At 34.5% G+C, this 27873-nt stretch overlaps 3 protein-coding genes across 5 annotated transcripts; 2 read left to right on the forward strand and 1 right to left on the reverse strand.

The window, feature by feature from the left end:
- Positions 1 to 6680: 6680 nt before the first annotated feature.
- On the forward strand, positions 6681 to 11859 carry LOC147389601 (pfkB-like carbohydrate kinase family protein). Of its 2 annotated transcripts, none has more exons than XM_086418714.1 (7): positions 6681 to 6958; positions 7710 to 7927; positions 8155 to 8367; positions 8594 to 8818; positions 8932 to 9072; positions 9782 to 9898; positions 11482 to 11859. In XM_086418714.1, exons 1-7 carry the CDS (start codon positions 6940 to 6942, stop codon positions 11614 to 11616), a joined length of 1068 nt encoding a protein of 355 aa, XP_086274840.1. In that variant the 5' UTR covers positions 6681 to 6939; the 3' UTR covers positions 11617 to 11859. The 2 variants fall into 2 exon arrangements, with proteins under 2 accessions (XP_086274840.1, XP_086274841.1); XM_086418715.1 differs by having other exon boundaries at positions 6684 to 6958; positions 8621 to 8818.
- Positions 11860 to 13746: 1887 nt separating this feature from the next.
- LOC147389602 (junctophilin-like protein) lies at positions 13747 to 18494 on the forward strand. The gene is made up of 7 exons (XM_086419074.1): positions 13747 to 13982; positions 14078 to 14109; positions 14865 to 14962; positions 15109 to 15191; positions 16500 to 16577; positions 16666 to 16764; positions 17817 to 18494. Exons 1-7 carry the CDS (start codon positions 13899 to 13901, stop codon positions 18102 to 18104), a joined length of 762 nt encoding a protein of 253 aa, XP_086275200.1. The 5' UTR covers positions 13747 to 13898; the 3' UTR covers positions 18105 to 18494.
- A 5340-nt stretch (positions 18495 to 23834) lies between these two features.
- Positions 23835 to 26639, reverse strand: LOC147389603 (uncharacterized). 2 transcript variants are annotated; one of them, XM_086419890.1, is made up of 5 exons: positions 26517 to 26637; positions 26190 to 26398; positions 26001 to 26107; positions 24958 to 25908; positions 23835 to 24858 (listed from the first exon to the last, which is right to left on the reverse strand). In XM_086419890.1, the coding sequence occupies exons 2-5, from the start codon at positions 26383 to 26385 to the stop codon at positions 24187 to 24189; spliced, it is 1926 nt and encodes a 641-aa protein (XP_086276016.1). In that variant the 5' UTR covers positions 26386 to 26398; positions 26517 to 26637; the 3' UTR covers positions 23835 to 24186. The 2 variants fall into 2 exon arrangements, with proteins under 2 accessions (XP_086276016.1, XP_086276015.1); XM_086419889.1 differs by having other exon boundaries at positions 26190 to 26639.
- Positions 26640 to 27873: the final 1234 nt, after the last annotated feature.

A 27873-nucleotide genomic window follows, 5' to 3' on the forward strand; every position in this document is an offset into this window, starting at 1 on the left:
CTACACAACAAAGTCCATGTAATTATGGCCACTTGTGATCCATTAGGAAATAATGCAGAAACTTTCTTTCTTTCCCTTTTTAATTTTTTAAACTATTTTTATTGTTCTTTTAAATTTTTTTTTCTTCTTTTGCGTGAGAAACATCATAGATTTTGACTAAAAATCACCCTTTAGACAAGTGCGCTTTTTAAGAGAAGCCAAAAAGCTGTTGGCTAATGAACTTTAGTCACAGACATGATGTGATTACTTGAGCAAACAACTTGCATCCAAGGCTGTCAATGAGTTGGGCTGAGCTGGATTTGGGTGACCATAAACGGATTCAGGGGCGGAGCTAGTAAGGAGCCTGCCCACCCACAAATTCTTTAATATGTCAGATACCCTTAGAGTTGGGTTATAATTTGAGATTCTCCATACTTAGATTTGATGGCTTGTGGCCCCAGATGACCTTGTTGCCCACTTCACAATTCAATGTTTTGCCCCCCATCTCTAATTGATTTATTTAGACTGCACCCTTGGATGGGTTAATATTAATTTGAAATACCCTTCATTTCATCAAATTATGACAGGCCCCTTTGACCTTGCTCTATTACAAGCCCGCCTACTTTTAATGTTAATAACCCTTTGAAAGATAAAGCTGTGAAGTTTATATATATATATATATATATATATATATATATATATATATAGGGAGCGGTTCGGCAGCCCTAAAGTTTGTCAAGTTTGGTGCCAAACATTTTTTGTAAATCACTTTTGATGGTGTTAGAAGTTTTGGAATAGGCTGATTTTTTGTGAGGATGATCTCTACGGTGAAGAGATCATCCTCACAAAAAATCAGCTCATTTTGAAACTTCTAACTCTAGTTTACAAGTTGAAGAATCGTGGACCGTCCATGTTTTGTAAATCACTTTTGATGGGGTTAGAAGTTTTGGAATAGGCTGATTTTTGGTGAGGATGATCTCCTCATCATAGAGATCATCCTCACAAAAAATCAGCTCATTCTAAAGCTTCTAACCCATATTTTGAAAAATGTTTGGCACCAAACTTGGCAAACTTTAGGGCTGCTGAACCGTTCCCATATATATATATACACACACACAGTAAACAGAGCCAAACATTGTGTCAAAGTATTTTTCAAAATAGGGGTTAGGAGTTTTGGAATGGGCTGATTTTTGTTGAAGATGATTTTTGACCGTCTAATTTTTGTAAATAACTTTTGATGGGGTTTGAAGATTCGGAATAGGCTGATTTTTTATGAGGATTGTCTCCTCATCATAGAGATCGTCTTCACAAAAAATCAGCCAATTCCAAAACCTCTAACCTATGCATTAAAAAAATGTTTGATTATCTTTAGGGCCTCCGAATGCCACCACATATATAGAGGTTTTGGATTGAGTTGATTTTGTTTTAAAGATGGTCTCTATGATGAGAAGATCATACTCACAAAAAATCAGTCCAATCAGAATTTTCTAAATCCATCAAAAATGATTTACAAATTATTGGTAAAAATTGATGGTCCACATTCTAAATCATTATTGATGGAGTTAGAAGGTTCAGATTTGGCTGATTTTTTGTGATGATGATCTTTTCATCATAATGATCATCCTCACAAAAAATCAGCCAAATCAAAAACTTCTAACCCGTATCTTGAAAAATTATTGTTATTACATATGTTGTTACTTGTGTTCCATGATCCGCCCACTATATATATATATATAATCATGGAACATATGTAAAAACAATGTAAAAAAAGAATAATTTTTTAAAATATGAGTTAAAAGTTTTGGATTGAGCTATTTTTTTTGTGATGATCTATATGATGAGAAGATCATCTTAAAAAAAAAAAAATTTAATCCAATTTGAAAACTTCTAACCCCATCAAAAGAGATTTGGAATGTGATCCATTGATTTTTTAATAATAATTGTGAACTACTTTTGATGGACTTAGAAATTTTTGATTAAGTTGATTTTTTACGAAGATGATCTTCTCATCATAGAGACCCTCCTCACAAAAAATCAACTCAATCTGAAACTTCTAACCCATATTTTGAAAAATCATTATTTTTTACATATATCCCATGATCCACCCCTATATAATGTCTATCCAACACAACTCAATCATTAAATATAGTTTGCCCACCGAGGACAAAAATCCTGGCTCCACCCTTAAACGGATTGGTGCAATTTGGCCTTCCAAATCCTAATCCAACTTGACATGTCTAATGGTCAGTCCAAGTCGAGTCGATCTGCAATATTTTTGTTATAAATAACTATACAATAGTACGATGCGGGATGTCAATCCAAGGCCACCCGCAAGGGCGCACGCTCACTTATCTGGTGCATGTGATGTGTGGGTGTTGCACGTGTCCCGAGACTAATCCTTGGACAAGACCATGGTCTATACATTGAGCAAAGCCTAGATATGTTCTTTGTCCGTTGTTTACATGGATATTCAGTTATCAAAAAAATAGCACGATATCCAACAATTAGGACTTATCATCAAGAAGTATCCACAAAATATATATTATCAAGATAATTATGTATCTTCATAATTGGATTTTTTTTCACCAAACCTATAATAAATGGTGGGGTGTCAAGACCTGTAACCCTAACTAATAGGAGTGAGGCAACTATCCACTTAGAGCATCATATCTAACTCAAACCCTCGGGTATGTGCTATATCCCACAAATCACATATACTAGGTAAGTTAGGATAAATCCTTGTGAATAGCCAACGAAAGGGCTTGAACTCAAGATCTCGTCTCTTTGGAAAGAGGTCTTGACCACTACGCTCAATACTTATTCGTTAAAATACTATTAAGTTATTCAACTGGGCCAATTTACTTGACTGATTATGACTCTTAAGCCTGAAGTGGGCTTGGCTTGACAACTTAATGGATCCAGTTATGCCATCCAAATCCGGTCCATGACATGTTGGGTCAATCCCAATCCATTGATAGCCAATGAATTAGAGGTGAAGAGAGAGAGAGAGTGAGAGAGTGAGAGAGTGAGAGAGGGGCAGGTAGGGGATGGGAGTGGGGTATGTAGGGTTTGAGGATGGTTTGTATGTAGGAAATCCCCAACACTCCAACTGAAACCTGACAAAGCAAACCTAATGAAACAGCTATAACGATAAAAACACGAAACACACGTGCACTCATTAGAGAGAGAGAGAGCATGATTACAACCCCCAAAACCAGAATACTCGATTATTCCTACAATCCTACCTTCATAGTTCTATTTTTTTTCTAATAAAAAATTTATTAAGTTTCATTCCATTTTTTTTAACATTATTTATTATGTTTTATTTATTAAAATATTTAAATTAAAATTAAAATTTTTTTTGGTCTTACCTCCCTCATTTATTTGTCATATTTAATAAGTTTACACCTACGACAGTAACAATCGATGTTGATTGAAGATAGATGAAACAGAAAGAAAAAACCCAATTTATGTAGGGTGGGTGTCCGACAGCCAACTTAATTAAGGAGTTAATTTTGTCTTACATGACTTAAGTGTTTTGGATTGAACTGAATTTATTTTTACTTTTTTTGAGGATGATGTGGAGATCATGCTCACAAAAAATCAGCCTAATCTGAAACCTCTAAATCCATCATAAGTGATTTATAAATTATCGATAAAAAATCGACAGTCCACATCCTAGATCTATTTTGATGGGGATTGAGCTGATTTTTTGTGAGGACGATTTCCTTATCATATAGATCCTTGTCACAAAAAATCAGTTTAATCCGAAACTTTTAAGTCATATAGGACAAATCATTGGCTCTGTGTTGACTCCCTAACGTTGATTATCAAACTTGACCCATTTATACATGTTGCAGATGAGGGCAATTTATACATTTTAGCTAACTAAAAACTCTCTACATTTGGCTATAATTCATTGTATTCACATATGGGGCTTGTCAATGGATGTCATATCCAAATCCTATCGAATTCATTGCGAAGCTTTATCTTAAGATTTGTGGTCAACCACCTAATCATGTTTCTCTAGTTCGTTCCATCGTCAAGAGTGACGTCTTCTGTTATTGAATGTTCGTTCATATTCACTTTCTTTATCTTAAGTTACATTTTGACAAGTCTTCCACTCAATTTTAAAATCTTTAATTAGCATATTTAGTCTATTTGGAGTTATAAACAACCATTCTTGAACTACTATATCTTCTCAAATGCTTCCATTTTCAATTTTATCTTTCTTGGTCTTCACATTTATCCATTTCAACATCTTCATCTTTATTATGCTAAATTTATAAACATGATGTTTTTTTAATAATTCAACTTCATATAATATAGGTGGTCTAATTGTTGTCTTATAAAATTTTACTTTTATTTTGATTGGAATGTGTCATTGAGGTCAAGAAATACACTTTCACTTTAGGCATCTAGTGATGCATACAAAATCTTAAGAATTATAAATGTAGTATATAATTTTACATCGTTGAATTTAGATTTCACATATAAGAGTTCATTGGTCGTCTATTTTTAAAGCCTGTGATATAATCATTTTGAAAAAAATAAAAAAAATGATCCTAACTTAAATCATGAAGTCAAGAGGGTTGAGTTGTTATTTGGGCCAATGTGGTAGCCCACGTAGCCAAATGAAGACATTATTTCAGGCTCTACATGAACCTTGGGGCCATGTAGCCTATTTATTTGGAATCCAAATGTGATTTGTCAAGATTTGACCTAAATTATATACCCATTCCCAAACTAGAGGCCTCCTAAATAAACCAACCATTTTTCAGCTAGAAATCACATGTTGGGCTGGTTTTTTTTTTTCATAGCAAAGTACATTAATGAGTGGGGTAATATTATACCTTCATGGGTCACAAAGTACCTCCCATGACCCATGGATGGGGTAATTTTATCATTTTCTTTAGAGTAAGTAGAGCCGATTATATAGGAGGAAATTCTTAGGATGCCTTTCAAATTTTTTCCATTAGTAAGCGACACAGTGTAAAAACAATCCTACTTTTATCAGTTTGTGTCCTGCTTGGAGGTAGGGGTGGTAACTCTAACACGAGAACGACACAAAGTTAATAGGTTGAGCCTAATCGTGTTTGGATCATAATTGTGTTGACCCATCAAAACCGTTTAATAAACGGATTAAGTTCGGGTTAGGGACATCAACCGTTTTAACATGTTCAATTGTTATGTCACTAATGTTCCCATCAAAACCGTTTAATAAACGGATTAAGTTCGGGTTAGGGACATCAACCGTTTTAACATGTTCAATTGTTATGTCACTAATGTTTCAGGTTGGCCCACATGCAAACCGACCCACATAACCCATTTAATAATGTTTTGAGTTTTTTGGTTTGTTTGTTGGTGGAACTATATTTTTGTTTTGTGATACTTTATTTAGGTTAATGGTAGGTTGGTAGATATGGGTTATGATCATGTCCAACCCATAATCACGTTTACATGCCAACCTAAACATGACATAAACCAACATATTTACAAAATGGGTCACACATGTTTGGGTTTAAGGTTTTACACAATTATTAAATGAATCAAGTTCAAGTTGGGTAAATTTTCAAAATACCTTTAACTCAACCCGATATGAACATGACTCGAAAATGACACAAAATTAATAAATTTGGATTGGGCCTAATCGTTTTGACCCATCCAATCTGTTATTAAACATGTCAACTTCATGTTAAGGACATCAACCTGTTTAGATATCGTGTCACTAATGTTTCAGGGTGACCTACGTACAACCTTATCCTTAAAACTCATTTAATGATCCTTTTCATTTTTGGTTGTGGTTGGTGGAGCTTAAACTCCATTACATCTACCTTTTCAAGATTTCTAATACTATCTACACCAACAACCACCTTGTTGTTCTTCTACTGATACCCTCAGATTCTTCTTCTTCTTCTTCTCTTATAACAGTCGTTCGTATCCTACGCACCTTGTTTGACCCTTTCACCTCAGTATCAAGATGACTAATTCTCTTCCAGGTACCCATTTGAGCATTTTCTTTGACACCTCCTTTTGTTTTAATAAATTTTGTTTAAACATTTATTTTGAACTATCATTTATTTCTTGAATTAATCATTTAAAAATGACACGAAATTAATAGATTTGGATTGAGCCTAATCGTTTTGACCCATCCAATATGTTTATTAAACGGGTCAACTTCATGTTAGGGACATCAACCCGTTTAGTTATTGTGTCACTAATGTTTCAAGATGACCCGCATACAAACCAATCCATAAAACTCATTTAATGATTTTTTTATTATTTTCGATTGTTGGTGGAACTTATTTATGTTTTGTGATACTTAATCCATGTTAATGGTAGGTTAATAGATACAAGTTATAATCATGTTCAGAAAGTAATCAAGTTTATGTTTTTGTTTGGATCGTAATTGTGTTCACGCTCGAGTCGTTTCCATGTCGTGTTCAGGGATTACTCATGCCAACCTAAACACAACATGAATCAATATGTTTATTAAATGGGTTACACGGGTTTTATCATGTTACCTATTTATTAAACGGATCGAGTTTGAGTTTAAGGTATTGATATGATTATTAAAAGTGTCGATTTGGAATTGGGTAAATTTTCATAATGCTCTTACCTCAGCCCGACCCGACCCGATCCGATCCATTACCACCCTTAGTTGGAGGATAGAAAACAGGGTGTGTGGTGTATAGTTCACACGGAGGAGAAGAATTCAGGCAAGAGAGAGAAATTTTCTTTATTTAGTCCATATTATTAGGCGAAGGACAGGGATGGTATTATTAATATTTTCCTCCTTAAACTCCATTACATCTACATTTTCAAGATTTCTAATACTATCTACACTAACAACTACCTTGTTGTTCTTCTACCGACACCTTCAGATTCTTCTTCTTCTTCTCTTCTAACGGTCGTTCTTATCCTGCGCACCTTGTTCGACCCTTTCATCTTGGTATCAAGATGGCTAATTCTCTTCCAGGTGCACCCTCCTTTTGTTTTAATAAATTTTGTTTCTTTAATTATAAAATATATTTATTTTGAACTATGATTTATTTCTTGAATTAATCATTTAAAAAAGATGAAATCTTGATATTTAGACCAGTGGGAAATGTTGGGTTGTTTTTGTTTTTGTGATATATTTGTAACAAATTTTTTTTGTTGTTGTTGCAAAAATAAATCTTTTGATCAAGAAAAAAAAAGATTCAAATCTAGCATCTGATCTTGGAAGAATAGTAAATAATTAGATTCCAGTGGATCAGACTAAATTTAGTACTTCTCATTCAAAAGCACGAGTTCAATTGGACCAATAAAAAAGGAATCTTAAAACCCATAAGAGAATCTATTTTGGTTTTTAGAGATTTAATATTATCTCTTTGATCTGTTGGTAGGGCTGAAATGGGTTACTGTTGACCTTATCAATCTCTGTGCTTGTTAGTGTTAATGGATCTCCAATAAGTTTTTGTTATTTTTTTCAGATGGAGTTTGATTCTGTACTCTCATAAATGTTTGGATTAATGTCTTGATCAGAGGCAAATTAGATGATTTGTTTTATCGAAATCAATGCCTTATAAATATTGGGTTCCACTCAGAAGATGTAATTCTTAACTTAATTCTCATATATGATAGGATTCATGTTGTGGACCCCAATATTTTGGTTAATGTGTAGACGATTATGACAACAATCGCTTACATATCAAGGATGACAAATACTAATAATTGTTTTCATGTAGATGTCTCCAAAGCTCTCTCAGCCGACGCAAAAGGGGGTAGTCAAGAGACAAAACCACTCATTGTGTGCTTTGGGGAGATGTTGATTGACTTTGTCCCAACTGTTGGTGGAGTTTCACTTGCGGAAGCACCCTCATTTGAGAAGGCTCCTGGTGGAGCTCCTGCTAATGTTGCTGTTGGGATATCAAAACTGGGTGGGTCTGCAGCGTTTATCGGCAAGGTGCATATTATTAACTTTGTAAACTTTCGATGTAGATGTGGATGTGTCTGTATATAGAATTAGTTTTGTACCCTTCATTGAATCACAAGTTCGTGGTAGAATCCTTGTTTCTATGTTATGTAGCTCGAGAATCTATGCTTTTGTCTTTTTATACTTCATAGAGATTACCCTTTTATGCTTTGCACTGATGCCTTTCTTTACTGAGTTACTTACAATCTTTGAGTCAGGTAGGGGAGGATGAATTTGGGTATATGTTGTCTGACATATTGAAACGAAACAATGTCGACAATTCTGGCATGCGTTTTGACCATGATGCAAGGACAGCACTGGCATTTGTAACACTTAGAGCAGATGGTGAGCGTGAGTTTATGTTTTTCCGCAATCCAAGTGCAGATATGCTTTTTCGTGAGTCGGAACTTGATGTGGGTCTTATTAAGAAGGTAAATTTAGTATTTGTGGTATTATTTAAATTTATTTGGATAAGGAACTACTTGTTCTTTTTTTTTCTCGAAGTACAATTAAAATTTATTGATGATAGCTGAGCAACTTATTTGGGCTTAGACCCATGGCTCGGTTGGTTTGACACATTGCAAAGCAACTTTGAGGTCGTGGGTTCAAGTCCAGCTTACCCATCAAAGCTGGTAAAAAAAAACTTGTTTGGTTTAGCTATTTTTCTGTTTATTGCACATGCAGGCTAGTATATTTCACTATGGCTCAATTAGTTTGATTGAGGAGCCATGTCGTTCTACACATCTCGCTGCGATGAATATAGCTAAAAAGGCTGGTTCTATCCTCTCTTATGATCCAAATTTGAGATTGCCACTATGGCCGTCAGCCGAGGCTGCCCAGAAAGCTATCATGAGCATATGGGACCAAGCAGATATTATTAAGGTAAGCTTTGATAAATGTGACCTCATTCAGAATAGCCTTTCATGGATTGCAACATAATTGAACTGTTGTTTGGTTAATGAATTTTTTGCTAAGAGCTTTCTTCGCACTTGTAGATTAGTGAGGAAGAAATTTCATTCCTGACTGGAGGTGATGATCCTAATGATGATAATGTGGTGTTAGAGAAGCTTTATCATCCTAATCTTAAGCTTTTGCTTGTAACTGAAGGATCAAAAGGCTGCAGATATTACACCAAGGTAAGCATATTGATTTTGTCCCTTACCCATGATTTTAAACATGTTGTTGGAATACTTCAACAAATAGTAACTTTGTTGGTCAGTATCTTAATTTTAATGTGGTAGTTCCATGTATGTTACTAATTTTCCCACCAACATGTTATATGTGGCTTTACTAGATAATTTAATGAATTTTTTTAGATGGATAAGCTGGTCTTGAACCCAAGACCTCAACGTTGCATTGAAATGTGTCAACCAATGGGCTATTGGTCCAAGCCTAGGTCATTTAATGGATTAGAAATGTAGTTCAGAGCCTGACTGAGTCTTTTCATATTGGGTATCACTACCAACATGTGAAGGCACCTCCTTGTTTACATTTTTTGATTCTCTAGTCTAAGTAACAAAGACACAAAGCCCTAAAATGCCATTTACAAGTCCCTTTTTGATGGAGGGAGGATGATTTGATGTTCGATGACCGAATGAGATATCTGATCATCGGATACTTGGTTATCTTCCTTGTAAACATACTAAATATGAGAATTCATCTTAGTTAGAAAACCTTGGATTACTATTTTGTATATATGTTCTCTGATTTCAGCAAACCCCAAATTTTTGGGATGAGGCTTTGATGATGATATGTTTTCTGATTAATGGCTGACCATTTTCCCTCATTTAGTTCAATCTATTACCAAACTAGTTATTCTCTCGTTGACATCGACTTTTTGAACAGAATTTTAGTGGCAGGGTTCCCGGTGTTAAAGTTAAACCTGTTGACACTACTGGTGCGGGTGATGCATTTGTCAGTGGGATATTGTTCAGTTTAGCTTCTGACTTAAATCTGTATCAGGTACCCTTTAATCTTTGCTTAAGTTTGAGTGGAATGGATTGTTTGAATCTTGTTTTCACATTTCTCATATAAGACACTTATATAATTGGGTATAGTAGTAATTCCTGCATTTTTTAATATTATTTAGATGTTGGAAACTTTAAATTCTATTAGCTTGATTTTAATATGGTCGTATTCAGGTTCTCGAAAATCATCTAGTGTTTAATTGAGCATTAGCATCTTTTTTTTTTTTTCTAGCAAAAAATATGTGAGATAATTTCCAGAAGCTTCTAAAAATTATAATATATGGTAGACAATCGTAGAATGGGTTGTAATAAAAAAAAATGAAAACAGAATGTGATGTAATATTTAACGAATGAAAAATTATGTACTTGTATACTACAATATAAAGTAGTGAGATCCTTTACAGTAACCCTTCTTCATGGCATGCTACCTTTTGCAAGATCATCATGTCTACTGACCAACCCTTCCTTGCTTGGGGGTTTTCAACGAAGGCTGATAACAAGCCCCAGTTGGAAGAAATATTCAAGTTGAAGATTCTAATGAGTGACGAGAAACCCAAAAGATGATTGAGATTGTAAAAGCAGATATGAACACACTTTCAATAGTAAAAAAGCATGGATCTGGCCAGAATGGAATGGATGAACAAAGAAGATTCGTTTATTCGACCCCAAATCCTTGGGATAAGGCTTTGGTGATGATGATGATGATGATGATGATTGGGTATTGAATCATCGGTATCAAGCATTTCTTTAAAATTCTCACTGAATCAAATATTCTTCAAGCAATATCTACTTTTTGAGCTAACAATTTTGCATTAATTCTTTTCCCAAAACCATTTATTAAATCCACAGAAGACCACAACAGTTTGCATGCACATTTAACGTCATTCAATAATATCCTTGTGTGTTGATGTCAAAAAGATTTCCTTTGCCTCTCTACCATTGTGGCATCTTTATTGGTTCTCGAACTCCTACCCAATTACATTATATACATGAAAGGACTTCCACTTAGACATATATGCTGGAATGTTCAGGATTCTTCTTTCACCAGGGGTGGATTTAGAGTGGGGGCAATGGGGGCACTTGCCCCCATAAGAATTTTCAAAACCTTCTGTGGAGTAATGAGCTATTGTGACAGATAATAGTCGCAAATAAAGAAATCTGCCGCTATTGCCCTCGCAATTTGTTTCACACTCTTAACCCCCACAAAAAAGTTTCCATGGTTATGTTGCCCCCACAAAAAAAATTACAATCTTTGTTGCTCTCACAAAAAAATTTCCACTCTTAGGTTGCCTCCACATGTGTAAAATCCTGACACTGCCCGTCTTTCACAAGCAATAATATTCAAAACGTGCAAAATGAACCACCCAATTCTGTGGTTTACTACGGTGAGGGATGGAAGTGGAGATGGTTTTCTACAAATTGGAAAGCAAAAAAAAAAAAAAAAGTGTTGATGAATCTTGGTATGTAAATGCTATATGATAGTGATAAGAGCAGAGTGTGTGATTTAATATATATATATATATAAAGATTGCTAGTGAGAAATTTTGAATATGTTTAACAAACTTGTGTTATTGGCAGGATGAGGAGAGGCTAAGGGAAGCTCTTCTATTTGCGAATGTGTGTGGTGCCATCACAGTCACACAGAGAGGAGCCATTCCTGCATTGCCCACAAGAGAGGCAGTTCACCAGGCCTTACCCAAAGCTGTTGCATGAGATGATAGATAGGCACCAATCACCGCTACCACTTTCGTGTATTTTGTTTGTATTGAACTGCTATTATAAGCTGGTTTCCATTGTAAGGTAACTAGGCAATCAGTTTCCATTCCTGTTAGTTGTTATGCTTCTGACTGTCTCGTGAACGGACGGACGGGTTGCATAAGCCTTTCCCTCCCTCGGCATTGGGACATCTTGTTAACCCTTAAAAAAAATTACATTTGAAGATACCAAGGTTTTGGCTAGGTCTGGGATTTGAGGTTGGGTTTACTGTATGATTCCATTTTGATATTTGTAACATTGCACGAGCCGCTTTAGATAGAAACAGAAGCTATAGGGCTTAAAACTTAAGTGGTCGAAGAGGTCTTCCAGATGTTTCTGGTTTTCAAAAGGTGTTTTCAAACATTTTGTCACTTTGAGGTCTGTATTGCTGCAGAGAAAATATTTTGTAGGGAAAATGGGTTCATTGCAAGAATAATTTTGGTATTTGATTGCGCCTTGGGAAATGTCAAACGGGAATTGGATTTTCCTACGGGTGTTCGGGTGATATTTCTCTGCCATTATGAGAAAATATATTTTTTGAAAAATGATTTTCCCATTGAAAATGAAGCCTCATACAAATTGCATTTTCATTGAAAATGATTTATTTTTTCTTTAAATCATATAAGCCACCCCCTCCTACTTGGAAACCAAATCTTTGATGGTTTTTTCCAACGCTTCCCTCACTCAAAACAAGGCGACCAAACTCGGATTTGCCTCTGCTCAGAAGACGGAATTCGAGGTCACGTGAAAGGGTGTTGTTAGGGCACACGTTAAAGTGCAATAGTGCACTTTGGAAATTGGATTTTGTATCGAAAATACCCTTACAAAAATCTTTTTTTTTTTTACCAAAATACCCTCGTATACTTATTGTACTTTAACGTGTGGCCCTCAGAGCAGATATTAATAAAACCCCTAATATAAAAGGGACGGGTACATACTTCTTCCAATGTTACCTTTAAAGACCACATAATCCTGACCGTATAATGGTTAAGATTTATCTTTAAAATAGACTTTTCCAAGATGTGTGTTATCAAAATACATATAAATCTTACACGGTTAGATCATGTGTTTTCTCAAAAGTCATCAAATAAGATGGAGAAACTATGGAGGTGTCTTAGTTTAGTTGGCAAGGTCTTTGGGTGATGATACGAGAGGCCCATTGTGGATTATCATCGTTGAGATTACAAATACCACAGAAAATTTATTAAGATTTTTTGACAATTTGTAATAAAAGTCAATTATAATTTGTATTAGTAAAAATTATAATAATATTTCGACCAATTTTATCTTTTAGTGAAAAATACTATGGTATGTTTGCCTTTTAAAATATAAATATTTATTTTCTTTGTTAAATTTAAGAGTATTTTGATTTTTAGATTTAAATGATTTATTTTGTAATAAATATTTTGATAATTAATATCAACAATACTTCTATAAATATGTTTATAAATTTTTTTATATTTATAATAATGTCATTGTACAAAGATCAATATATCTTTATCATTTTCACTAAAAAACAAAATTACCAGGAGACTCACCTGAATCATCTTAATATCATTCATGAACATCCCTACCAAGATCTTATTATTATTATTGCTATTTCTTGTTCAAATTTTAGAAGAAATATCATGAAATGTTCAAAATAATCAACATGACTCATTGAGTAATCTCAACATCACTCGTGATTGAGCTGAAATGAAATATCGAATTTTAACATCATGCAGACTAGGCTGCACGACATGCCTAGTTTGCAAGCCTGTTCATAGTCCTAAACATGAATCGATCTAAACATAAATCCGAATCAACCCTATTTGAATATTTTAATTACAACTTAAAATGAGTCGGATCTAAGTATATCCATATTTAGATTCAAATTTTCTTTATCGACATCCAAATTTGTATCCAAATCTGATTCAGAACCTACCAGATAAAACTATATCCAAATCATTTCATTTCGCTTAAATTGGATCTAACCCGAAACCACCTGAATTAGGATTTTGGATAAAATCCGACCCATTTTATAGCCTAATCATAATTATAATGAAGAAGAGTAGCGTAAGGTCCGGCTGCATAACATGTGCTTAAGAGTGAGTGAAACATTAATTAATATAGTATGTATATTAGAGCGCACGTCGGCTGTGAAGTGGGGAAGGATAGAGAGCTGTAAATAGAAACAGAGATCGGGCGAGTAGATGATGATGATGAGGAAGAAGAAGAGAACAGAGTAAGATAAAGATCCAATGGCCACTAAACCTAATCTTCTTCCTGAAATCGGACCAGATGGTCTCCCTAGAGAATCCCCTGTTATTGCCTACACCGAAAAGGTTTCATTTCAATCTCAATCTCAATCTCGATCTATCTTGTTTGTTTGATCTTTTTTTTTCATAATCTGATGAAATTAATTTTGATTTTGTATCAGATAATAGAGGAGGAACAGCTCCAATTAAAGAAGTATGTGCTCTTCTCTGCCCTAATTTATGTTCAGATCTCTCACCTTTTCAATTTAGGCTTTTATTTATTTGGCATTTTAAATTCATTCTGTTTATGTTATCTGCAACTATTGGAAGTTCTACAATGTGAATCCACTCACATAGTTGAATTTGAATTTACCAAATTGTGGATAATATGTTCTTTCATATTATTCATCATTATGGTGGTATTTTTACTGGATCTCAAAAACTTCAATGTAGATATCTCAGACACTTTGTAGAGAATTTTGTGCAAGAATCGATGATGAATTTATGTGGTTTGGCAAGTTTGTCTGTGTCCACCGGCGATTATGAGATCCTTTCACCGTTTCTGTGAAAATCAGGGTTACAATCTTTCAATCTCAGCCATCCCCCTGGTGCTTTAAGAGGCCAATACACTTGGCACGTGTTGGAAGGGGTGACTCATGTGTCAATGGGAATAGTCGGACTAAGTCTGGATACCCATGTATTAAAAAATAAATTAAAAAAAAGGTCGAAAAGTGCCGAGGCACATTGCCCTTCTCTCGATGCGGCATAGGTATGGTTAAAATGAGTCATATTTTTTAGCACCCACAATTTCTCCCCTTTTAGGAGCCCCGGGTGTGTCCGAAGTTCCCAATGAGTCGCTTCAAATTCCATGCATATGTCACTCCTATTTCCACTCCTTATCATTTGAATTTTATAAGTGGCACGGTTCCTCTGGTATTATTTCTAATACAAACTCCATGAATTTCTTAGATATATTGAAGACAATTATTCTAAAATCCGTGGTGTTGAACGAGAGCTAGCAAATCTTACATTTGAGTTGAAACTCACTGCTGGACCAAAGAAAGCAGGTAGGCAAAGTTACTTTAGCTATATTTCTTGGATTTTTGGTTCTCAGTTATATCTTTGACATTTTATATATGATGATTCTTTATGTTAATGCATATGAACAAGTGATAATTGGTCCTTTATTCTCTTCCATTCCATGAACAAAAAGCACTTGAACACATGCGAAAGAAAATAGAAATTTCAACAGAAAGAATACGTGTTGCTAAGCTGAAAGAAGCAGAAGCACGAAAGGTATGCTCCACGTTCTTTTGAGGAATCAAATGTGCTTGTCAATGATGTGTAACTGTTTCTTCCTAAAATAGTAATTTATTTTAGAGTTATATTTCAAGTTTTAATAATGAAGTCTTACCTTTGATAATCAATTAAAGTTGAAATGGTAAGTAATGCTATTTACCTGCTCTTAGAGGCATTTCTATTGAGCTACATCCAAATTTCTATACTTGGTATTTTTAGATTATTAATTTATAGAAGATTTTTTTATAGATGTAGAAATTTCATTCTCTGAAGGAAAGAGTACTAAACTCTTGCATATTCATGGTCAAAATACAATCTCAATCAGCTGAAAAGCACAAATAAATACCTCCTTGCAGCATAAAGGCCCACCTAAGTAATACTAAATCCTTAAAAAACAAACACTAAAAGTCTAAAACTCATCATATAGATTGGACCAAAGGAAAATAAGTGTTTTGACATTTATGATGATCTCTTGCATTGAATTCTCCTTTCCTTTGAAGATTCTACTGTTTCATCATTCGAGAGTCCTCAAGAAATTTCAAACGGTATCAGTCTCCATATAATCCTACTTATTGCTTTTAATGCATTTCAGTCAAACCCCCTTGAACCCAAGCTAACCACTAACCCTTTACTTATCCAAAAAAAAAAAAAATTCTTCTGTCTCATTCTTGTAAGTTCATAATTACCTTTACCACCATCTATCTAAACTACTATATAAATGATCATACTCCTAATATCTTGTCGCACTATTTTCTTTGCATCACTTCAATGCTATATATATATTTTGCGAAGTTGTGTATGCTTTTAGTTTGTTGCCGAGTCTTGAACTGAGATTTTATATATATATCTATATATATATATATATATATATTTTTGCGAAGTTGTGTATGCTTTTAGTTTGTTGCCGAGTCTTGAACTGAGATTTTTTCCCCAATTACCCTTGTTTACCTCATCCCATATTGTTGCAATTTCTGCATCCTCATTCATATGTCTTCCTCTATGCAACCGTATATTGCTCTTTTTCCTCTGTGAATGCCCCCCTTTTCCCCCTTAAAGCTTATACTTGAACATTTATTTCCATTTATTTACACAAAGATGGGGGGAAAAGGGGTTTCAAGCTTATACTTGAACATTTATTTATTATTGTAGGCATTGGGTTTTTCCCCCTACAAAGTCCTCTTTATTTCCATTAATAAATGAGGGTCTCTTAGAGTATTATTTTTTGGATGTATTTTGCTACTGCATATCTTGTCTTCCCTCTTTCCAGCTAATGGAACATGTTGGTGGATGCCTAATGTATTTCAGGTGTGGGAAGAAGCATCAAAGGCCGTTAAAGATGAGGAAGCTATCAAGCAGAAGCTATGTGATGATCTAAATCAGCTGGTATATGCTTATTTATTCTCATAGTATGTGGATTTTGAAAAAGTGGATCTGTTCTCTAATTTATTTTGCAAACCGTTGTCTCGAGTAGGTCCAGGAAAGCAGTAGCACTCAATTTTCAAGACTAGAGGAACTGAAAAGACGACTTGAAGCTTTAAATCCAATAAGGGCTTCTATATCGGACCAACATGTATGTTCTCTTTCCACCTTTCATAACTTTCTTATTAAGTACGCATGCTCAAGGGAGGGTGAGGGACCCAAAAAAGACATCCACCCAACCTGTTCCATACACATGGCATGCCTGCGGCAAATACCTCCATTTTTTCATAGATAAAAAGAATTTATCAATAAAAGAGAGCCGTGGTTGAGATAACATGCCAAAGTACAAGAGGAAAGAAACTTACAACATTAAGCCTAACCCAAAGACACCATCTAAAAACAAACTCAAAAAATACCCCCTATGAAATCTGGGTCTAATTTACTCCAATAGAACAGCAGCCCTGAGATTTCCACAATCATCTCGCGAAAACTACTATCCATGCCTTCGAAACCTCATTGTTTCTGTCCCTCCAAGTTGCCTAGCAAATGGCAAAAGGAATGAGGGCCCAAGGAATCTTTTCCTACCCAAGAACACGTTAGGGCTCCAAACTTGGAAGAGAGCAACTGCATTAGGGGTACCCAACTAATGTGAAACAAGCCCAAAGCTTTGCTACAAAAGGGCAATGCAAAATAATGTGGTCGACCGATTCACCATTCGCCCTGCACAGAGGCAAAAGTTGGGCATAACGAAGCCTCTCCTACTTAAATAGTCAAGAGCTAGGATTTTACCAGAGGCAGCCAACCAAATGAAAATAGCCACTTTTGGAACCCCAGATAGGTCCCACTGGGAAAGAAGACAAACCTTGGAGGGCCAGAGTTGAATGGAACGAACTAACTGAAAACATCTTTCCTTAGCACAGGTCCACTACCCTTTTATCAACTCAGATGGCTCAAAAGGAACTTGATCAAGTTTGAAGGTCAAGTCTGCAAGCTCCCAAATCTCTCAATACCTTCATTTGATGGTTCCCATCTATGTCTTTATGAAATCTTGTCCAAAAATTGTTCTTATCATATTTTCCAAACCATGTAATTTTAGTTTTGACAGCCAAGAACGATATCGAACCCCTTGAACATCTACCACATGTACTAATGAAATAATTGGTTGATGCTAAAAGTTGCCAACTGTCTTTCTTGCATGTGTAGGAAGTGAAATCAGTGCAACCTACACAGAGCAACACAACAGCTCAAAATGCTCCTTCAAATCCTAGTACAACAGAATCAGCTGGTAGGATACCTGAAAATGCAGAGAGTCAAGTTAATGTATCATCAGTAGTGAACGGTCAAAATCAACAGCTATCTGTCGAGGGAGAAGGAAGAGGAAAGAAAAAAATTCTCAACCCCCCGGGTAGAGGGAAGGGAATTGGGATTGTGCCTAAGGGTAGAGGACCTGGCTGGACTGGTGCTGGCTTCGATGTGGATGGCAGGGCCTAAGCAACGGGTCGCACCTGAATTTCTCATGTATGTGCAGGAAGGTATAATAGGGAAATTTTTTTGTTCAGTTCGGTTTACTCATATTCTGTGGGCTGTGTTTAACCTTTCCATTTGTTTTTTCTTCCTTATAGTCTGTCAATCGTATTCTCTCGAATCTCTTTCTTGTTCCATTTGTCTTTACTTCTTGATCTCGAAACTATAATCTTTCTGTCTAGTCCTGTGCCACTTCACAGACTTGTGAACGTTGATATTTCCGTTAATTGTCAGTAAATCTAAAGTGATTATAGTTCATTGAAAAAGCAGCTACTTAGTTGTAAGAACCTTTATGAGCATGGAAGCTTGGGGAACATTTGGACGTTGTCATAAATGCAATTTGTGGTATTTTTTTTAGTGTGAGCATCTGCATTTTGAGATTGGGTGTGTTTGGATGCCTTCCACTTTCATGCCAATGTCAATTTTGCGCATTTCATCCTTTAAATCTGTTGACGCATGTAATTGCAATTTGCAGTAATTTTGTTTTTTGACGGAGTGCTGATTTTGTAACTCAACCTGACTGGGTAACTCAAAAGCTCACTGAAGTGGCAGGTACAAGAGCCGTAGATTCTTTCTCTTGGGATAAAACAATTACATGTTTTATGGGGATGTGCAATTGTGTATCCCAAGGGGAAAAATCTACGGTTTGCAGGGTACACATCAGTTGAGTTTTTGAGTTACAAAATCATTACAACTCTTCTGAGTGTGAGCATTTGCATCTTGAGTTAGGGTCTCCTTCCATTTTTGTGCCAAATTAAAATTTGGGCATTTTGGCCCGAAGATTTATAGAGCAATTTTCAGTTTAGTTTCACTTGCCATCGGACCTTACCTTAATGAACTATCACTGGGCTAGTTTTTGGGCCCACAACCCATGAGTTACTGCCACACTTGGTTGACCTGCTCCAAACTGAAAAACAGCTTAATTGACCATTGAACATTTTTATTATGGGCCTGAAATCCAATTCTTTTACCCATGGATTATTCCTGTTATGAAATTTTATAAAATCCTTACTCTTTGAAAGTCTAATGTTGGATTCTAGGCATGGATTTGTGTCCATAATCGAAATTTAGAATCCAATGTTTCGTTTGGTTTGGACTATAAAATTGATTATCCCATAATCGCAATCAGTAGTAGCTTAAAGTAGGATACATTTCTTCTGGTTTTTATAAATACCTTATGTAGTATTTGAAATAAAATAAAGTAGTCAAATGAGATTTGTGATTCTAGAAATCAATTTCTATAATTCTATTTTTACAATCCAAAATCAGAGTTCTGAATTAGAGTCTAACAATCCAAATCAAACCGAGATCCATACCGTGGATATAATTTTTTTTTTGGGAATATATAATGAAAAGTAAATCCATTTTAAGTCTAGATGATAAAATTGGGCAATTTGGGAGACGAGCTCCATTGAATCTAATGAATGCCTAATGCACCTGTGAAGACCACCTTGTGAACCCTACCACTCAAGTTATACAGGGTCACACACGTGATGCGACTCGAAACTAGATAAAACACCACTAGGGACGAAATCCAAAGGATGGTCAGTGTGGGACGCAAAATTTCATTGTATAAAATGGAGATATGGGTCACCTAGGAGAAATTCGATGGTCAAGGCCCGAGATACTTCTAGACGATAGATTTAAATTAGGATTCAAAAGATCTCGAAGGAACCATCAATTATAGCTAGAATAAAAGAATCCTGATAATCTGACTCTTTTTCTGTATGGTCCCAGAACGGATCGTACAAAAAAGGGAGTCAGATTATCACGACTCAAAATAAAAGCTTCCTTCTATAATGCAACAAAAATCAGGGAATCACAACTGCGCTTGAATTAGGGTTAGAATCAAGGATACGAGGTTACACCAACTTTTTCCATATAACTAGGGCATGGGATCAACCATTAAAGTTGCATAATTGCAAATCATGAATCTACATTCTATACATTTCTTCTTGGAGTTTTTTGTCTGACTTGAGCGTCAAAGGCTTTGCAGAGTCAAATAGATCCACAGTCAAGTTCAAAAGAATCAATGGAGGTCGGATAAAAAAAAATTACATCCATAGTCAATATACATTAAAAAACAAAATAATTATTTTGAAAGAGTGTATGATCCCATAACATGGCACAACATGAGAATAAGTAGTCTTGAAAGACAACGTCACAACCCACTAAGGAGCACCATAAGTCACATTATTTGGAAGAGTTGTGATAATCTGACCGTCGCTCTTTTTTCAGATGCCCCCATCATAGAACTGTAGATCCTTTGCTTCGGGATACACAAGAAAAAAATTTAGACTAATGATTTTTTGATGCCCCTCTTTGACACACGCCCCCATCATAAAACCATAGATACTTTGCTTTGGCATATCTTTTGTGTCAAGATATGCAGAAAAGCAATTCCAAGACATGACATTAGTGCACGTGTTTAGACTAAAAGCATGATATGATAAAAAAAACAAGTGATTGGACCAAAAATCCCCTAAAATCTAAAAACAGAGAGGCCTTATGCATGAAAATTTTGTTTATTCTAATTTAATTTCTACCTAATTTTTCACTTACTTGATTGTCAAAAAAATTTCAAGGGAAACAAGAGGAGAATTTCAAGCAGAAGAAGCAACCTAGTTACCCACACATAAAGATCATTGTTGGATAAATCAAAGATTAATAGTTGCTAAAAACATACGTGGTCTGTGCCAACTACCATTTTTGAGTTAGATTATCACGAATCTAAATCAAATTAGAAATCAAACTAAAATCGAGATCTAGACAGTACAAACATAGTACTATGGATGACAATTTTCAATGACTGTACAAACGTAGTATTATGGATGATACAAACGTAGTACTATGGATGTAGTATTATGGATGATACAAACGTAGTACTATGGATGACAATTTTCAATGACTGTACAAACGTAGTACTATGGATGACAATTTGCAATGAGACATGTACAAAGATTTTTAAATGTGAAACCCTTTCCTTACTAACATTGTAAGATTTTAAGCCTTTCTAAGGGCAGTCGTACTCAAATGGATAATCACGTCAGAAATCCAACACCACATCCCTCTAAGTTTCATTGAAAAACTTAGATCCAAAGAAATAATTTCTTTTGGACTAGATCCAAGGTTTTGAAAATGGATGGCTACTGAACTTTCACATAACTCCTACACTTCAAGAATGAAATTCAATGGTGAATTTTTTTATTTTTTTTTCAAAATTCATAGTATTTCGCCTTCTACAACCTTAAAGCAATAAATTGTGTTTTTGAAGGGGTGATCTTAACTTAATCCGCAAACACAAGTTGAAAATGACATGAAATTGATTGGTTTGGGTTAAGCTTAATTGGGTTTGGGTCATAATATTGTCAATCAATCTAACACGATTATTAAATGAGTTGGGGCTAGGTTAGGGGTGTCAACCAGCATAATCCGTTTTGACACGTTTAGTTATTCTGTCATTAACATGTAGTTTTAAATATATCAACACTTATTTTAGAATTTTTTAAATTACCTATTTTTCCTTAGAATTTTCTAAAACTTTTTTTATAATATTTTTTTTTTCAAATTCTATAAAATATAAAGTACATTTTTAGATATTTTTCAAATAATTAATGATTATATATTTTGAAAATAAAAAATACTTTCCTTACTAAGTTATTTATTTATATATTTTTTAACCTATTTTATTTTCATTTAAATCTAGAGGCATCCAATGTTTGATTCCTAACATGGTGGTTCGTGTGGGCAAATAAGATTTAAGATCTTACTAAATAAGACTCGTATGCCTCATGTGATAATGAAATAAACTTTGCTTAGCCAATAATAATAACAATAATGAAAAATACTTTCCTAGTATAGTAAGAAAATTTTTCTGACTACATCCCCTTATGGCATCTGAAAATATAATTAGATGCCATATGATTGTAAAGGATAAAATTCTATTAACTTTGAATTTTTATTTTTAAAAAGAAAGTTATTTTTCACCATTGAACCTAGTTTATATACGGTTGTGTGACTTTATTTTTAGTAATGATATTTTATTTTTGATGGTAGAAATAGAACTTATTTTTTTCAATTAAGATTAAAATTTTATTAAACATGTTATATATGGGTTTGAATTTTAATTGTTGACACGATTATTAAATGAGTTTGGTAAAATTTTCATAATAACTTGCCTCAACATGACTGAACACACGACCCGACCCATTGCCACATTAAGTTTTTGAATGCCAAGACCCTTAGTAAGAGTGAAATCCTTACTCACTTAGTAAGGTTAGGGGCACTGACTTATTTAATACCCAAACAATGATGGAAAAGAAACATTTCACAAGAAATTTTAAAGATGTTCCCTTTCTTCCTAAAGCAGAGGCATTAGAATGCAAAGTTATGTTCTAACTAAATTCCAACTCTACCTGAAAACTTGAAATGACCTCCCAACATTTCTACACTTTTTATTGGGGAAATTATAAAAAAAAATCTAATTAAATAAATATTTATTAGAAAAATATTTATTTTTGTAAAATTACAAAACCGAACCGAAATCGCCACTTGAAATGGTGCAATGTACTATTATTTTGTTTAATTTCTTAAAATTTCCACCACTTGAAGTGATGCAATATTTTAATTAAAAAAAAAAAAAAACTTTCCAACCCCTTAAAGCAGCGCAATTTTCTTATGAGAGAGAGAAAGATAGAGTAGTTACCTGAACAAACTTTAATTTATGAATCTTGTTAACATGACTAACTTAATAAGATTTCAAATCTTACTAAGGATCATTGATCCCACATGGATTATCAAATTAGCAATCCAACAACATAGAATTCTAGTTTTCATGAAAAACCTCATATCCAAAAAAAAAAAGTTCTTTTAGGGTAATGGTAGGTATTGATATTGGATGGGTACCAAACTCTGAAGATTTAAAACTAAAATTAAACGGTGAAAATTAACTTGTTTTTTTTTTTTTTTTTTTAAGTTCCTAGAATTACTCCTTTTATAACCGTGCGACATCAAATCATAAAGTTCTTAGAATTTCTCCTTCTATGAAATTCCCCATCATAAAATTCAAGTCTATGTTGTTAATTTGTAATTTAGTATATACCTTGGAGTGTATTCTAACATCATTAATTTGTGACGTACAAAAAAAAAATCTAATGTTGCAAGATTATAATGGAAAAAATTCTAAGAATTAAAAAAAAAATAAAAACAAAAACAAAATTAATTTTCACCATTTTATTTTTGTTTTAAATTTTGAGAGTTTGATAGTCATCCAATTTCAACACTATTATGTCCAAAAGGATTTTTATTTTTGAATATAAATTTTTTCATGAAAATTAGAATTTTGTTTTGTTGGATTATTAATTTGATAATCCATGTGGACTCTATAACTCTTAATAAGATTTGCAATCTTATTAAATTAGTCATGAAAGTAAGATATATAATTAGTTCAAATATTTTTTAATAAATAATTATTTAATAAAATTATATATATATATATATATATATAATTTTTTCATTTTATTTACATACATTTGAATTTCCCGCCCAATCTAATCCATCATCGTAAATATTTGATGTACCTACCACATGCAAACAACAACACTTGTATCATATAATAATAAAAAAAATATTAAATGTCTCCATAACGCATGGTCAGTAGTCAGTAACTGTAGCTATCGCTATCGTCACACAGGTCAGTAACAGTACTTCAGTTGTAACATAAATTATAAAACTCCCAATCACCATTAATCGACACATCATCCTTCGTCATCCCAAATAGAATCTTCTTGGGACACGACAAAAACTAATTATATTCTCTTCTTTTCAGTGGATATCCGTCCTCCCTAAGAACGATCGTACTCCATAATATTAACACAAAGGAGGAGGAGTAGGAGGAGGACACTATGTTTCCACGTGCCAGTTCAGAAATCTCTCTCAAACCCGATGATAAGAAACCATGGAGGAATAGAATCTTGTCACGTGAGCCCATGTGACGTGTGTCTAAGATCCTCTTCTCTTAGCGCGCCGTTTCTTTCTTTCTTTCTTTCTTTTAGGGTATGTTACAGTAATATGACGTCAGACGAAGATGGAAACAAACAGCGGTTTCATGAACGAGTGAGTCAAGAATGTCTCGTTCGATCTCGAACACAATAGACTCAGTCTCATCTAACATAGGCAACGTGCGTACGTTAGCATCTGTAAGGTCCTTCTGTATTAGTGCATCAATATCTTGAAGTACCACACAATTCGCAGAAGGAAAGCTTTGAATCTCAGAACACAATTCTTGCAGAAGCTGATCTCCTCTCGTCCGCTTTTTCTCAAAATCTGAAATTTTTGTTTCCAAACTAAGAACCCATGGCTTCATCTTCATGTACTTTTCTACGAGAATCTCGTCCACAAGATTGAAAATCAATTTTCTGTTCCATCGATGTTTCAAGAAACCAGTAATGGTGGTGATGGGGATTGAGGAATGTTCTAGAAGGTTGAAGATTGATGGGTCGAGAGGGTGAGATGGAGAAAACCATCTTGAGAAGGAAACATGGGTGTTTCTGTAAATTCCCGTACATTTGAGGATATCAGTTACGTACCACCGAAACTGATCCGTAACAGAGATGTTTCGGTTCTTGTTGTCGTCTCGGTCATTGAGCGGTTCTTTGTACGGTGTCCGGCTCGAACAACTAGATAACCGTGAATTTGATTTTGAAGCTTGGGCTGGTCGTGTCTGTTTGTGTTACAAACCAGGAAACAATAAAGAAGATTGAATCAAATTTGAAATTTTCAATTAAAAGAGAAAAAGAGAGATTAGAGATGTAAAATTTACCAGTTTTTGAGTTTGAAAGGATGGAACATCGTTTGATAATGGGGTTTTCTTGCATTTCTTGTCTGAAATCTTTGGATTTGCTTTTGATGGAGTGAAGCGTTCACAGCTAGCTTTCTTGCATTTCTTGATTGTCTGATGCCGTTGTAACGGTTGAGATTTAGGTTTTGATGAATCTTTCAATTCTTTTGTTGTTGTTGTTGGTGGTGGTGGTGGTGTAGGTGGACGAGGCTTGGATTCGGGTTTTCGAGAGTAAAAGATCTGCTCTTGAGATGTTGAAACTGGTTTGTTTTTAGTTTCCATGAATCTAAAACGAGGTGAACAAGTTGGTGATTCCTCACCAATTTCTGTAAGACGCTTTGGCTTCTTGGATTTGAGAGTTAAAGCGTCTCCTTCAATGGGTTTCGATCTTCTACTGGTGGTGGTGTTTGTTATATCGACACCCATTTTTCTGCCAAGTTTTTCTTTAACTTGCTTGACTATCTGTCGAGAATAATGGCTTGGGCTTCTGTTTTCTTGATCAAATTTCCAATCTTTCTTTCTTAACTTCTGTTCGCTTGAAACAACTCTTCTTAAGTAATCGAATTCTTCAGAGACCATTATATTCTCTTTGTGGATTTGAAGAGAAAGTCTGGATTCTACATCTGATCTTCTTGCTGATGAGATTCTTGGAGTTTCAGGCAGTGAACGTGACCCTGCCATCTCAAACCTGTCTTCATTCTCTACTAATCTATTGGTTTTGCTATGGATTTGTCGTCGAAATTGAACCCCATTTTGCTCTCGAGAGTAGTGTTCATGATGGGTTTTTGAAGATGAAGGAGACAATGAATCTGGCAAGATTTCAAGACCCATTAATCGAGCTACAAGATTTGGAGTCTTTGTTCCAGGAGAGCTACAGATCTCTGAAGATGAAGAAGATTCAGCCACTTTTGTGTGGAGGCGAAGAATCTCAACCTGTAGTTTTTCAGATCAAATTAGATATAAAGATTTAAACATAATTATTACTTACTGACAAAAAAATTTGATTTGATTTTTTTTTTACTTACAGGGATATAAGAATCTTCTTCTTTCAACTCTTTTGATAATGATGAAGTTCCAATAAGCACACCACCACCCTCCTCTGATTCCAAGCTATTTCTTGGTGCTTCTGTGCCTAAATTATGAAACCCAGTATCAAAATTCAATCTTTTTTTCTTCTAAAAGAGAAAGAAAGAGAAATTAAATAATTAATTTACCTTTAATGATAGTGGTGTCATCTTGAAGGATGGATGAGTTGGGTTTGAAACAGGGTTGATGAGTGATGGAGGAGAACTGAAACTGTTGAAAATCAAAGAGATTAAGTACACCACTCATGCAACCTGGGCTCTCTCTATTGTTATCTCCTCTTCTTAGAGACCGACCACCACCCCAATTATACCACTCTTTTCCCATAACTGAACTTAGACTGTATGTTTTGGGAGAAACAAAGACACAAAGAAAGAAAAGTAAAAGGGATGGCAAATCAGAGTGAAAAAGACTGAAGTTTGAAGCTCTCAAGTAGAAGAAAAGCTAAAGCTTATTACCCTCTTAAGCGTAAAAAGTGGATCCACGAGAGAACAACTGAGCAAAAAGAAAGAGAGAGAGAGGAAATATTCTCTCTTTTTTTTTTTCTTTCTTCCCTTGTTGAGTTTCTCTCTTTTCTCTTATCCGTTATCTAAGCTACACTAACTCACAAGTCACACCAACAGCTCTTATTGGGAATTGAAACAACTGGAAATGACGAAATTACCCTATCAGACATCAGCTCACTTCACGAAACGATTCCAACGTCCTCTCCACTAATATTATTGTTTTAAATGTTAGGGATCCACACTCCTACGTCTTACTTAATTCCAAGAGTTGTTGTATACTGTGCTTCCGGATGTTCTTTAACTACCAATCTCCCTATATCCAAAGAATATTAGCTTGCTTGATTTTGGGTGATCAAGTGGTGCGTAAAGGAAGATAGGGAGTGGAGAGGCTATCTGACTCCTTAAACTACAGGATATAAACTTCACACTACGAGATTATTTATAGTTTAATTGGTTGATGAGATATGTAAGTGTCCCCACCAAACTTTACCCTGACCATGGTTAAAGCTGATTTCAAGATCGAAATTAGTGATTTCTTGACCACGTATGCTTCACATGCAAGGGGACGAAATCAATGATTTTTAAAAATCAAATGATCCTGATTTGATTCTGCTGAGTCAGAACGAGATCTTCAAAGTCCGAGCGATCTGTTCCATGTAAATCGAGGTTGATCAAAACTCAAAAGCCTGGTCAAATCAGTCAAATTCTTTGCAAAATGTCGTATTTTTATTTTTATTTTAATTTTAATTGATTGATTTAAAAGATTTGGATTACTTTTGTTGATTTTTATTGTGCATATATAAGAGACATTCGTGATTGACTAAAATCAGACTTTATTATATAATTGTGCTGCACGATATACAAAAAATCTCATTTTCAAGAGTCAATATGCCGTGAAATAAAACCATAAACCAAATAACTCCCAAAAGGGATGTCGAGTTTGTTTTGATACACTTAAAAAAAAAGTTTACTTTGAAAGTTAAAACATTTGTTTGAATTAATTTTAAAAATGAAAAAATTTTAACTTAAAAAAAAAAAAAAAAATTACTTTCTAATTTTTAAGAGTTACTTTGTTTCAAAACTACTTTATTCTTAATTATATTTTAAGGAGTTATGATAATATGACTTTATCCATGTGGCATACTCAATCGACATTCCTGATGTGACATGTTCGAAAAGTGTAGATCTATACATCTTGGGATATACGGTTCTCTTGGGATACATTTTTTATGGGAAAGTGCAGTTATGTATCTCGAGATGTGTAGATCTACGATTTTGAACATGTCTCATCATGGGGTGTCGATTAAGT

Source organism: Akebia trifoliata, chromosome 12 (assembly GCF_017979445.1).
Source record: "Akebia trifoliata isolate Shusen 1 chromosome 12, ASM1797944v1, whole genome shotgun sequence".
NCBI classification, from domain to species: Eukaryota; Viridiplantae; Streptophyta; class Magnoliopsida; order Ranunculales; family Lardizabalaceae; genus Akebia; species Akebia trifoliata.